At 46.5% G+C, this 13,826-nt stretch overlaps 1 protein-coding gene across 1 annotated transcript in view; it reads left to right on the top strand.

Annotated features, from left to right (window-relative positions):
• Window positions 1-53: 53 nt before the first annotated feature.
• Window positions 54-13,826, top strand: part of LOC121356695 (TGF-beta receptor type-2-like) — a 31,452-nt gene continuing 17,679 nt past the window's right edge. The window contains exon 1 of the mRNA XM_041473387.1: window positions 54-232. Within this exon, the coding sequence (XP_041329321.1) occupies window positions 181-232 (52 nt within the window). The 5' untranslated portion in view covers window positions 54-180. The remainder of the gene's footprint in view (window positions 233-13,826) is intronic.

The raw sequence follows: 13,826 nt of genomic DNA, 5'->3' as shown, positions 1-13,826 counted from the left end.
GACCCCACGCACAGCTGGGCTGTAGCGGTGGATCCGCCTTCCCGGCAAGCCGGAGCCGGGAGCCTCGCAAAGAGGGGCTCCGGGCTTGACAGCAGAAAGGCAGGAGACTGGCTGCACCGAGGGAGGATGAGCTGGTCACCGCCGTGAAGCTGGGCTTCTGCTTGCCGGGGGGATCCAGAAATGGGCTACTGCAGGAGACCGGGTCTGCTTTCCTTGCTGCTGCTCTCCTTGTGTGAGTAGAAAAATGTTTCTGGTCAGGCAGTGTTTTAAGCAAGATACTCAGAGAGGTCGTTTATTTTTCCTTCCTCCAGCAAAACAGCTAATCTTTGATTTCTCCCCTGACAGCAATTAGCCAGAGGATTGGAAATAGCAGAGAGTTTAGTTGAATACTCTGCTACGACTGCATGAGCTGCGTATTTCTCCTATGGCGAGGGGCAAGCGATTGCTTGGTGGAAAGTGCTGTGTGCTCGCTTGGAGCAGCTCGCAGATGTCAGTGTTTACAGTGCAAAAATATATATAGGTCAGCATTACTTGTTGGAAGTTTTTATTTTATTGAGGGAGATTAAAAGCAACTGAAGTGCACCGCTGAATGATCTGGCTTCGACAGTGTCCAGATGTGGTGAGGTTTGCAGCTTAGAACTTTTATCAGCCCTGGTTTATGCGCAGAATTAATCGAACTATTAAAGAAGGAAAGAAGTGGGGAGAGGGGGAGGAGAAGTGTCTTTGCAACAACATCTGGTTATTCGGCAAACCTTTCCAGCACTTACGTAAAGATCTCTTTGTAATAAGTGCCCTGTTTCAGTTTTGATAGCACTTCTTCAATACTGTAGATAAAACCCTCCAGCAGCACTTGAAAATGTGCCCATCCGTGGTTTAACTTTTTCTTGTTTATATCTTGATGATTGTTTCATAACAGGGAATGGATTTGTATATAAGTGAGTGTTATATACACATCTCCTAAGTATGTGTGTGTGCCTTTCTGTATATACAGAGTCTGTGTATGTGTATACAGGCATATATCCCTGCAAAGCATATATTTATATATTTGCATGGACACTACTTTTAAAAGTGAACTCTTACAAACACAGACCTGTTGCCCTTGCTATGGAAATTTCAACACAACCAAAATCACTTTGTGCTCAAAATGATGAAGGAGGAGGATTATAATTCCAGTATTTTTTGCATCCAAATGAAATCACTGGGGGCAGGGATCTGTATCTGCATTCACTTTACATGGGTCCCCCTATCTACAAGACCAGGGAATAAAAGAATGGTCAGTAATTTGTGTGTAGGCAAACAAAACCATGGGTACAACTGTTGAAGCAGAGAGGACCAGATGGGGAGATTTACGACATAGTATCTGGTGGATTTTTCAAAGTTACAGAGATCTATAGTATTCACTTCTGTAGATAATACCCTAAAGTGTGGTTTGAAATGTAGCATGGTATACTGGTAACATCCTGCTAACTTAATCACATTTGGAGCAGGAATTACTACAAATTATTATTTAAAGGACAGTCTTGGGTTTTTGGTAAGAAAGAAGACCACTAATTATCCTTCAGAAATACCTAATTTTGGAGTTATTTAACTTATGGTTTCCTTTTTCTGAAAGGCAAGGTTAAAACCTTGAAAGAAGCCAAACCAAAACATATCACCATTACTAAGTTCATCTGAAAGGTTATATGACTGATATGATGACAAAATTTGCCTCTGCACAGGGTAACAAAAATAAGCCGAGGCTTGTTCTCTGTGATTCAGCTCACCAATGATAGATGTTTTCTGGGACTACATCCACTTCCTTTGCATTTAGTGTTAAGATTGACCCTACAGTCATTCTGAGATAGTAAAAGTACCCAAAGAGGCCACTTCACATTGACATTAAAAGAGAAGGGAAGACCTAGGTCCCCAAATTCCCCAAATTCACAGAATATTTACATTCAGCTGTTCTTCAAGCAACAAATCATACCACTCATCAAGCTTCTCTTTAAAGAGTGACAGCGCTGCCTTGGTGGCAGCAGCAAAGTTGCTCCTCTTAGCACAGAGATTTAAGACTTGCCATAGGGAACATGGCACAGAGCACTGAAAATCACCTACTGGATTTACCTAATTCTCCATGGCCAGCCCTACCAAGGCTTCAAAATATCCATCCTAAACTTTTCCTCGGTGGCAGTGCCTGCTGGAGGGCAGCAGTTTTACATGCTTTCTCAGCAGAAGGTGGAGACAGGAGCTGTAGTTTCACCACTGCTGACACAAACCCTCACACAGGTGAGCAGAGAATCCTTCCAGGACAGAGAGCTTACCTGGACCAGGACAAAAAAAAACTAGGATCATTCAGAATTGGAAAACTGTCATACAGGGAGGTGGAGCTGGAGGCTTTCAGGGTCTTTGGGTTGGCCAGGAAAGAGCTGGGAGATGAGCTGGCCATCTACAGCCAGGTCCTGGGAAAACCTTTTCTGGCAGAGGGCTTCCTCTTCTGTGGAACAGAGGTAAAACAGGATGTGCACACTGGAAGCTAAAATGGGGCACAACACAGTAAAGTTGTTCCAGCAGGTAGTTTCTGAGGATTAGGATGTGGTGGGTATGTGTTGCTCAAAGCCTTCAAGATTCCTGAAGGAAGTAGTCTTCCAAGCAAGACTACCTGCTTGAAAGTCTGTAACTTATACAGAAACTACAGATTTGATATCAGGATTACTGTATTGTGCACATGGAAACACTCTGGCCTTAAAAGTAGGAATTAGGAGTTTTCCTGCCCTGTTTTCTATTAATATTGGGAAATTATCCCTTGTGCTCCATCTGTCAGGAACAGGGCTCACATCCAAACAGGCATGGGGCTGAGCTCAGTCTCATCTCACAGAGGGGACAGCAAAGCATCACAGCTCTCTAACCTGTGGAGACTGCCTCAAGGACATGAGCTAAGTGTCACTGGTGTGACAACAGCTCTCAGGGCTGTGAAGAGCCCCAGGAGAGAGTCTTTGTGCATCCAACCTCCAAAAGAGGATATGAAACTTCAAATCTGCCAAGGCACGTAGCACTTACCAAGGGAGACAAGCTATACCCTTGGGCTCTTGGGTATATACCCTCACCTCTTGGGTGAGGTTCCAAAGAAAGAGAAAGAAGATTTTTGAAATTAAGTGAGGTTGCAGGTCTGCTACCCCAAGTCCAGAGCTCCCAGTTCCTGGGGTTTGAGTCTGCTTCCCCATAACTAGGTCTCCTGTTAAAAATGCTGGTCCACTGAAATATTCTGACTTTTTTTCGCCAAGTCTCCTGGGCTCCCTTTGCCATGGTTGATGGCTCTACAGAGAGTGCATTTGAGGGGTTATCTCCTGATAGATGGTGGCTTTCTGATGTTACATTCTCTTTCCTGCTTGCAAAAACTGTTCCCCCAGTGAGCCTCTTCAGCTAAATATATAGAGCATATAGAATTCATAAATCAGGACAGGGAGCTCCAGGGCTGTCAGAAAAGCATCTCTGGCTTTTGATCTTCCCAAGAAATCTCTGACCTATCCCAGGCTCCTCAGGCAGCTTGTTCAAGAAGTTGGCCTCTTATTTCTGAGGTCACCAGAGCTAAAACCAGAGGTTGTAGTGCCACCAAAATGCCAGCCCACTCCTCAGGCTAGGGCTCTATTGGGATTGCAGCCCAACACCAATGCATGCGAAATTTAGGAGCACTGGGTCAAACAGCGGGAGGACGAGGGAAGGAAAAAGACAAAGGAAGAGTCACTCTCCATTTCACAGGCATTTGCAGAAAGGAGCTCTGCAGGTCCAAGGACAAGGCAGAGCAGCAGAGCAAACCTCTCCTCCCAGGCCAAGCAGCACGTGAAGGTGGGCACTGCCCACCCCAGGACACAGGGCTGGTTATGACAGTCTGTGTCATATTGATTTAACACAGCCAAAATAAAGGAAGAAATTACCACCCTCAAAAAGCTCCGAGGGGCTACCAGAGCCCCACATTGGCTCGGTGTAGGTAGCTGAGTGGAGCAGGAACAGGATCCCACTGCCTGAAGGAGGAACTTGTGCATCCTACCATGAGGCTAAATAAGAACAAAGCTGCAGCAAATTCTCCAGTTAGGAAATAAAAATGGAAGACAGAAGAAAAACCCTGACAATGCAGAACTGGAGTGTTCTGCAATGTTGTAAGTGCCATGAGACTCAGCAGGGAAAGTGATGGCTTATTTTCAATTCACCTTTACACACTTCCAAATCTGATGCTACGGTTTCAGTCCTTGGTGTGAATTAGATTAACTGAAGGTCAAGAAGAGTGGCAGTGTACAGCTATGTGAGATGAATGAAAACTGGTATTTCCTCTCCCCTAGCACCTCCAGCTTTGCTCAGACTTGAGACAGGCTAGCATTGGTATAGCTAACCAACAGTAAAGCTTCACTCTGTATTTTAATAGGGGGCTTTGAGGAAAGAAATACTTTCTGAAATATTCGGTACAACTTGAAATTAAAGCACACAACTTTCTAACCAAAAAATCCCAACAACCAACACAAAACTGATGTTTACTGGTATTTTACTGGTGTTACCACTGTTTAATGATGGCCCCAAAGACATTTTTGTGTACTAGTAGTAAATAAGTTCAGCCAGCTGCAATCATGATACTTGTTACTCCCATTAGAGACATAGTTCTGCACAGATGTATCCCACGTATTCACTGAATATGCAGAAAGCAAACACTGGCATTAAAAACAGGTGACTGGGGCCTTTTATTCTGAGAAAGAATTCTGCTCTACTGCCTGTACTCCGCAGCTTTATATTGCTCTGTGATTTGCTCTGTCGAGTTTATTTCCTCAGGACATTGTTTTCCTCTCCCCTTAGTGATAACTCTTTGCAATAACATTTGCTTTCAGCCAGGCTCCACAGTGCTGCAACTTGCCATAAACTAATGAACTCTCCCATAGACTGTCATGTTTTCAAGGAAGTGCAACATCTGATACTTTTATTAAAAAAAACAGTCCCACCAAGGAGACAAAATCAGCAGCTCCCACACACTCTGCTCTTTTCACATCCCGAGTTCAGTGCTGTGTGCCAAGTGAAAGCCTTGCACTGGAAGGGGCCTCCGTGCAGAAGGGAGATAACACCACTGATGGCTGCCTGCCCTATCAAGCCTACATTATGTCCATGCTGGACCCCAACTGTGGGATAACATTTCCTTAGGGATCTTCAGGGGGAAGTGAAGGAGTGGCTGAAAGCTATCTTGGCCCCGCTTACATGCACATCCCTGAATTCAGAGTCAACTCTTGTGATCCTGCTTCTGGAAATGATCTGTAGTGTCCATCAGAGTCATATTTCTTCTTCAGTTGGTTCATCTTTTTGTTACATCCCATGTAGGGTTGAAACTCTGCTGCCAGCTTCTGGAAACTGTCAAAATTTTAGGAGAAGTGGGAGAGCCTTCTTATCATGCAATCCCCTCTGCAGCCCATGCTTCTACCAATTATGAGGCTCCAAGACTTAAACTTTCATGGAGTTGTTGCACTGCAGTGTTTTCCTTCCCATTGATAAGCCAGGAACAAATGACAGCTGATTTATACTGCAGCAAATTCTTTGTGGCATGTGGGTCATTAATGTGTCCAGCTGTGACCACAGCCTGCCAGGCTGTGCTGGATGTAGGACTATGGGCCGTGTGGACTCCAGCAGCCCAAGGACATGCCTAAACCCAAGTGCTACCCTGGATTCATGATTTTTATTTTTTTTAAGGACCTTATCACTATTTGAGCTGAGTGATTTGAAGGAATCAGCCTGGGCATGCTGTAGCTGGGGGGCTGGTGTGCAGTTCCAGCTACAGTGGGGAGCTGAGGTGGGGGTCCAGCAGTGGCAGCTGCAGAGTGTCACTTTGCAGGGTCCTGTGCTCCAGTTCCATCTGTGCCTCTCTCAAAGTGGCCACAACTCTCAAAGCAGTTGAAGCAGCATCATACTGGACACATTCTGGAAGACTTCTCACCTTCCCACACTGTGGATGGAGATGTTCCCTTTAGCTCCATGTCAGTTACTCTCCACTGGACCCAAAACTCCAGTCTTTCTGGATAAGTAGATGTCCAAAGAAAGCTTCCCCAGCAGCTTCCACCTTGGCTCCAGATTCAGTGCTGGTGAGCCATGAAGGTTTCTGGAGGAAATTCCAGACTGCCTTTACTCAGCCTGCAAAGAGCCGTTGTCCTGCCTGTGCAGCACTTGATGGCAAGTCCTCTAGCCATGCCTTGGAGCTGCAGAGTCCAGACCTCCAGGACCATCACACACCCCCTAATGCACACCCTGCATGCAAAGCAGCACCAGTGTGCTTGTGCCAGCCAAGGGAACCAGCACAGCCATGGCAGCCAACAAGCAGGGCTGGCTTATTGCCCTGCTCTGGAATCCAGGCAGGGCAGAGCCCTGAAGCAATCACCTGAGCTGACACCCACTGATGTCTGATACTGCCCCACTACCCAAATCTCTCCTAATCTCTTCAGTTCTTGCAACATCCCTGTGAAGATGTTCCCTCTGGGAACACACATCTTTGCATCTGGAAGGTTCAGAGACATCTGCTGGAGTTGGCCACTAAGGCCACCAAGAGGGGCCTTTTCTTTGGATCAACAATGGAAAACCCTGGGATTTTGATGCTGATTCATTCTCCCTTCAGCCATCCCAAACCAAAATGCTTAGCTGTATCCTGCATTGCCATAGTTCACCATGCACCCCATCAAAATATGTTGTTGCCAATGTGGATTCATACCATGACCAGCAGGTGTGAAAATCCAGAGAAAAATTTCTTCACTTCTCATGCAAAATCAGGAGGATTTATCCCCCTGAGTTATGTGGAGGATAACTCAGGCCCCATCCTGGAAACAGGTTCTTGTGACTGCTGTGACTACAAGAGCTTCTGGTGCATTTACAGTGAACACTGGTACAGATATTTCTTTTAAAAGATCCTTTGCTGCTTCCAGGTGGTTTGTTAAATAAACTGCTGTCCATGCAGAATGAATGCCTGTGTCCCCCTCGAGTGTTTGACTGAGCAGGTTGCCAGTCAATGCAGCTGGAACACGATGAGGAACATCTGTTTGATGTTGCTTGATAAAACTTCCTGCCTTGGAGACTCTAAACACCAGCATCCAGCATGGAAGAAACTGAATCAGCTGCTGTCTTGCTGCGTAAAGCATTTTTTCCATGCTAGATCTATCCCAAAATTAGCTCCAGCCAGTCCATGATAGCAAAGAAGACCCTTCTTCTTACAGTGGGAAGTGACACACAGACCCATAAGCTCAAGCAGTTGAATGAATCATCCTTCTTCAAATAGACCCAGGGTACAAGTATCCACAGAAATAAGACCAATGGATCCCCTGGGATCTCAGTTCCTGCCATGCCTTTAATATGTCAAAAGGCACTCAGTGGAAGAAAATGCAGACATTCCCACCAGAGGCAGAAACTATTAGCTTGGGGGTGAGGTCTCAGCAAACATTTACTGTGGTTTTGTATATGTGCCCTGTGCTCACCTGTTTGTAGAACAGCATCATCACATCTGAGCCTTCCTTTCACCCTTGCCAGTGCTATCAGCTCTGCAACAGGCTGTGGCTTGGGAAGCAGCTCTTGGGCAGAAGCACTGCTCAGCATATTCAGATTGTGGCATGTCTCAGGAGGTATCCAGAGGCAGGCTGCTGAGTTGCTAAGACAAGGCACTACTGCAAAGTGATGAGACTGTGGAGCAGGAGATGGGGAATAGAGAATATTCCCTGCTTTGTCATTTTTTCCATGCTGGAAGAGCAGCTTTGCCCCCTGAACCTCATCTCCCCCAGCTGCTGAGTCTCCCTGGAGCTGTGCTGCAGCTCTGCCCAGGGGCTGGGACTTATGGGAATCTTCTCCTTCTCTTGCAAAGGGGATCTCTTGAGAGGCATTGCAAAGACACACAAGCTCCTGTTATTTATTTCTATGTGCAAAGAAAAAGTGCTTCAAGCTTTGTCAACAGGACTCTTGGTTCCATTTCTGAAAAAGATTCCTTTCCAATCCTGGTCCCCCTGCCCTCCTACCATAGCTCTCTTCTGCTTTAAAAAATGGAAAATATTCAGTTTGACTTCAACCCTACTAGGCAGTGTGTTTTGGTGAGTTACAACACAAGCTCCTTAAAAGACAATTTTTAACAAGTGAAGAAAGGCACAAAAGAGAAGAAGACACCATCTATTATGTGCTAAACATGGGACACTTCAGGAGAAGGCAGAAAGTTTTTAGCATCTGTAGCCCAAGCTAACCTCAAGTTCCCTCTGACGGAACAAATTACTTAATTTCTGTTAGAGCTGGCCTAAACAGGGGCCAAATTTGACTCTACATAATAATTTCAGCAGACATAAAGAGCTGGCAGTGTCAGAACAAGTTGATGACAGCACATGGATGGAGAGTTCACAGAACATCTCTGCCCCAGCAGCTTGTGACACAGTCCCTTGCAAGCCCTTTTTCTCCTTGGGAATCAAAGTAAACAAATGCAAAAAATGCAAACTGGTCAATCATAAGAAGTCCAACCAGAGATGAAGAGCAGCAGCTCCAGTCCAATGTCTCTTTGTGGGCTCATCAAAGACCTTCCAGCAGATGGGATACCAAATGTGTGCCAGGAATTCCAAGCACTCCTCAGTTCATCTAAAGGAAGTTCATCTAAATAATCAGTAACCCATTTGCACTTAAAACAGAGCGAACCCTGGTGCCCAAATGTGACCCAGATAATGTTTCTGATGTGTTTACCTATTTGGATGGTATCCTTCAATTTCAATTCCATCTACTCACGGAAATCCAGGATTCATGCAGAGCCTGAAAAATACACAGAGAATTGAATTCCAGAGCATAATATGATGATAATAGTAAAAAAACACTGACTGTTGCACAGTAGTTTTACTTGAATGGCAGTAGTTTAGGCAGAGCAATGTCTGCTACCAACTTGCAGCTCACATGTTTTTGCTACTTGGTTGATTGCTGCTGCTTTTTCTGTGCAAAAGGGGGAACTCATGACTGCTTCATCTGAGAATGAGCTGCAGTTAATTGGGATATCGGATAGACTGTTGATCCCTCTGCAGAAACAAGAGCAATAAAAATGATGGCAACAGCAGAGTGGATTTGGTTGACTGTTGCGTTCTGCCATGCAGCTCTCAGTCCTAAAAGTGCTCTAAAATTCTCAGCAATTTCTGCAGCAACTTGCAACAGGATGTGCTCAAACCACCCGTGCGTGGCCAGGCAGTGACTCCTGCTCCCCAGCAGTGTGGGAGGTGGGAGAATGGACTTATTTTTAAGACAAGAATTTAGTCAAAACCGAATCACTGCAAGGTACTCTTCAAAGGGCTGAAATCTCGGAGCCCTCTGAACACATGGCATGCAAATCCCCAATCATTAGAAGGCAACTTCCAGCTCAGCCCTCGGCAAACCCCACTGGCAGCGTGATGTGCTGATAATGCATTGCCTCACCCTGCAAGGCCCAGATAAGCAGAGCTGCTGGCAGAGCTGCTAAAACTACTTATGAACTGCTGAAACTCAGCATTCCCCCCCTCCTCAGACCCTGAATAAGTTGCTTTGCTTTCCATCTGACAAGGAGGAGTGGCACGTTCCCTTTGCCTGCTGTCAGGGCTGGTGGGAGTTGCTGTGGCTGTGGGGCCATGCTGGGGTGCTGGTGGTGGTCACCACACTGTATCCGTGGTTTTCTCTTGGGCTGACCCCTGGCTGTGGGTTTTTTCCCCTCCCAGGCACTTCAGGCTGTGCTGCTGGCTTGGCTTGCTCTCTCTAGGGTTTTCCAATACAACAAGAGAAAAGGACAGCAGAATATAGGAACGAGAAAGAAATGGGGACATAGGTGCAATGAAAGGGACTTGTTGGACAAGGTTGCACCTTCAAACACAGGATGGCTGCAAAATTTGGTTTGTGTCATAGCTGCCCTCCTCTGACATTCATAGTCCAGTGGCTGACAAATGCATAAAGGGATGAGTACAGGTATTACCAGGCAAACCCACACCTCCTTTTGTCTGCCAGGGAAGCTTTTGCCTGCCCTGGTCATGGCTCTGGAGGTGCTGACCATAATTACACAATGTCCCACAATATCCAGCAGGTAGGGAGTAAAAAAACCCCACTCTCAAGCTGCTGTCCTGGGCAATGTGAGGGATTCCTGTGCTAACCTTCTGTTCTAATCCTCAACCCTCCTTCACGCTGTGTTTTCAAGGAAGGATGCAGAGCATCCCTGCTCATCTCACAAAGGAATAAACTAGCCTCCAGCAGAGGGGACAACCCCTAACTTTTGAGTTTTCTCCTTGTTTCAGGACAGCTTTCCTCATCTAGCAAGTCAGCACAAGGATAGGTGCAGTGGTGACACCCACATGGAGCTGTGAGCTTGCCCACCATCACTGCCCTCAGGGCTGTCCCATCCTGCCCCTTCACCACCCTCATCTGTCCGTGGATCACACCTGGAGTCACCTTTATGATCAAACTCCAGCCCAGCAATTGGCAAATGGTGTTACATGGTCCATGAGCCCAGCCAGGTCTAATACAGCATTTCAGCTTAATTTGACTTAGCTTCTTGCCAAGGTGAAGCAGGTGCTTGGCTGCCTCAGGGACTGACTGAAAAATAAATAACATGCAACCAGGTAAGCCCCAACCACCAACCTTACTGATATTTCAGTGAAGTGGATCCAGAAATACAGACATCATTTTCAGACATTGCTGAAAGTTTCAAAGACACTGAGAAAAACAAATTAAATAGTGCAAAGCCACTACTGTTGTATCCATTCCACATTCCCCCATCCTCAGCTCAACATCTCTGGATGCAAACTGGTGTTAATGGGAAAGATGTTGTACATGACACCAGAAAGCAAGTGCTCCTGAAAGAGCTTGAGTTCAGAGTCTAATGGGGGTATAGTTTTTGCCTCACCTGATATTTACAGTGCTTCCAAAGCTCAGCAAGGGCAGAACATCTTCCTTGTCATGTTGGGCTGGGTCCTGCTGGGCTTCAGGACCTCAGGACTGCAGAGCTGGCTTGCCTGGTTTTTCAAACTTTAATGCCAAACTTTCTTTGGGGAGTAACTTTCACATTTTGAGTTCCTCAGCTGAAAGACAAAAACAGGCAAGTGTCACACATTTCAAGGCACAGGAGACATCAACAAACTTACTTAAAAATATTTAAGTAAAATAAACTTCATCTTCATAATTTTTCCTCCTAACACACTGTCATCTTCTATGTGCAATTTTTCCATAACTCTTTTCTAATGGGTTGCATGAGAGCTTGGATGCAAATTAACCAAGAGGAGATGGGAAAGATCCTCCAGGAATTGCTCTGCATGTGGAAATGAATTTCAGTTTAGCCACTTCAGAGCAATTTTTTTGTTTACTTTCCACTGACATGAAATCAGCCACGATTGCATCGCATGCGGGATTGGTTAGCCAGTTACATAATGCTCAATAAATCCAAGAGAAATAATATAAAACACATCACTCAGTCTGGGAAGAGGAACAGTAACTCAGTGTCACCAACCCGCCCGGGCCAGTGAAGCATCTGATCCAACGCTGGGGGATGCAGGGTTGTGCTGTTGCATGATAAATGTGATTAGGAAAAACGCTTGTGGCACGTGTGGGGGTCGTGAAGACAGGCAGATCGTGTGTGATGGTGAGGGTCTGTCAGGAGAGCTCAGAGCCTCGTGGGGAGGGCAGCTCAGCCCAGCTCCAGCTGGCTCTGCTGCTGCGTGAGGTGTTACCTCACCCCAGTGACGCTGCTCCGAGTGCTGCGTAAAATCACAGCGGCCCTGTAAACAGAAAGAGCAAGATTAGGTGATTAATTATTTACCACAGATTGTTCCTGCAGTGGCGTGTGGAGGAGAGAGAACATTTCACTGGTGGTCCCTGGGGAGTGGGAAGGAAGGGAGGTGACCCAGGACGGGGTTGCCAGGCTAAACACAAAACAGTAGTGCTGATTTAAACAAAAAAAAAAAAAAAAGGGGGGCTGTAGGAAGACTGAAGGTACCTCTGGCCCTGCAGTGCCAGCACTCTGGCTCTCCCAGGAAAGCTGTCCAGCCCACAAATTCATTGCTCCAGGCACACAGCACTGCTCTGCCTGGAGCGGCTCTTGGCCTCCTTTCCCACATTTCCCCGCCTTCTCTGCTCCCCCGCTTTGCTTCTAGTCCCAGAGGAGACCTCTGATGCCTTTACCCACGCCGTGGCTAACTTCCAACCGAGGAAAAGCTAGGGATGAAGGGGTTAATTACTACAGGCGCAGCACAAGCCAAGTCTGTAAGTGACTCCCTATTGCTATTTCGAAAAGAGGCTGCCTGGAAAGGGAAAGGAAAAAAAAAAAAAAAGAGAGGTTTACTTTACAACCATCATTATTTCATCTGCAGAGTTTATACAATGGAAAATAAAAGCCAGGGTACGTGAAGTCAAATCATTTCTGTTTCATTAATGGTATGGAAATCGTTTTGTTTTTATAGGGGAAAAACAAATGTGAACTTGATATGTGTGTGTGTGTGTGTGTGTGTGTGTGTGTGAGCGAGCATGCAACTCCCTTCATTGCAAAGGGCAGAGCAGTGAAATCCAGAAATAAAAAATGACTCAGAGGCCGTAGGACCTATGAGTCAGTTGAGCTGTTGTTGTTTTTAAACACAAGCGAGAGCACAATATGGCAAATAATTGCCCCTGCAGCCCCCCCTGCCACAGGCATCCCCGCTGGCCCAGGCACAGGCTGCCCCTGCCAGCCCCCAGCACTGGGCATCGGCATCTCCACCCCAGGGACACAGGGCTGGAGCAGGGCTTGTCCCAGCAGGAGCAGCTCTGGGGACAGAAAGTGAAATCTGTGAAAGAAGCTCGAGGTCCGGTCAGAGTGGATGGAGGAGACAAGTGGCTCCGAGGGCAGGTGGAGGAGTGCAGGGCCAGGTGCGCTCCCCTGTCCTCACCCAGACATCAACTGACCAAAATCAAAGAGAATCTGCTCTGGCCAAATTCTCCCTGCCAAGTGCCAGGCATCTCCTCACTGGCCCCTGGCACTCCAGCTTGCCTGGGTGCTGCTGGCTTTGTTGGGGCACAACCCTGGGGTTCCTCAGTACAAAACATCCCCACGCCCCAAAGGCAGAGACGTTGTGCTGATGCACAGAAAACTTGTGAAAGGCACCCGAGAAACACCGGAGATTACCAAAGCAGAAGGACGGACAGCAATCTGCAGAGCTGGTCCCTCCCCTGGGTGAAGTTAGATCATGATGTAATTTAAGCATCTGAAAGAGACTGGAGAAGCCTGCTGTTATGATCCATACCCAATTTACTTTGTAATGGGACTAAGCAGTATTTGCTAAACACTGAATTTAAAGGGATCTTTTCACAAAGGAAAAGTAAGTGGTAGAATAAGTCAGTTACCAGCCTGTTTGAAGAAGGTCCAAGCAAACCAGAAATGCATAGTGCAGTGCCTCCTGGCACTGGAAGAACTGGTGTCTAACACAATCAAAATCAGTCCTTTTTTATGCAGCAGGAAACATTTCTGGCTCATTCGTTGCTCCATACTTACTCTGCCAAATGCAGTATTTATTATGCAGGAGCATGTGGGACCACATACCTGAGGGTGGAGCCTGGGTTGGTCCCCTGGTCTGAAGGCAGCACTGATGGATTTCCTGGGAGAGCCAGTGGCTTGTGCCTTGCAGAGGCAGAAACTGGGGTATTAAGATTTTCCAGCTCCATTTGATTTTCCTCTCCTACAAAGATAAAGATACAGTGTAAAACACAGGGATGGAGAAGAGCAGCAGACCCCACCACTGGAGAACAGGAGTGTGCTGGAGGAAACCAAGCTGCATCCAAAATAGAAGTACAACACTTTGAGGTCTGGTTCTGGGGAGATTCTGCAGCACAGCAGGATGCTGCAA

The sequence above is a fragment of the Pyrgilauda ruficollis genome, unplaced genomic scaffold (genome assembly GCF_017590135.1).
Source record: "Pyrgilauda ruficollis isolate IOZ18807 unplaced genomic scaffold, ASM1759013v1 scaffold3, whole genome shotgun sequence".
Taxonomy (NCBI): domain Eukaryota; kingdom Metazoa; phylum Chordata; class Aves; order Passeriformes; family Passeridae; genus Pyrgilauda; species Pyrgilauda ruficollis.
Note: the sequence above shows the minus strand (reverse complement) of the source record. Positions and strands in the feature narration are given on the sequence as shown.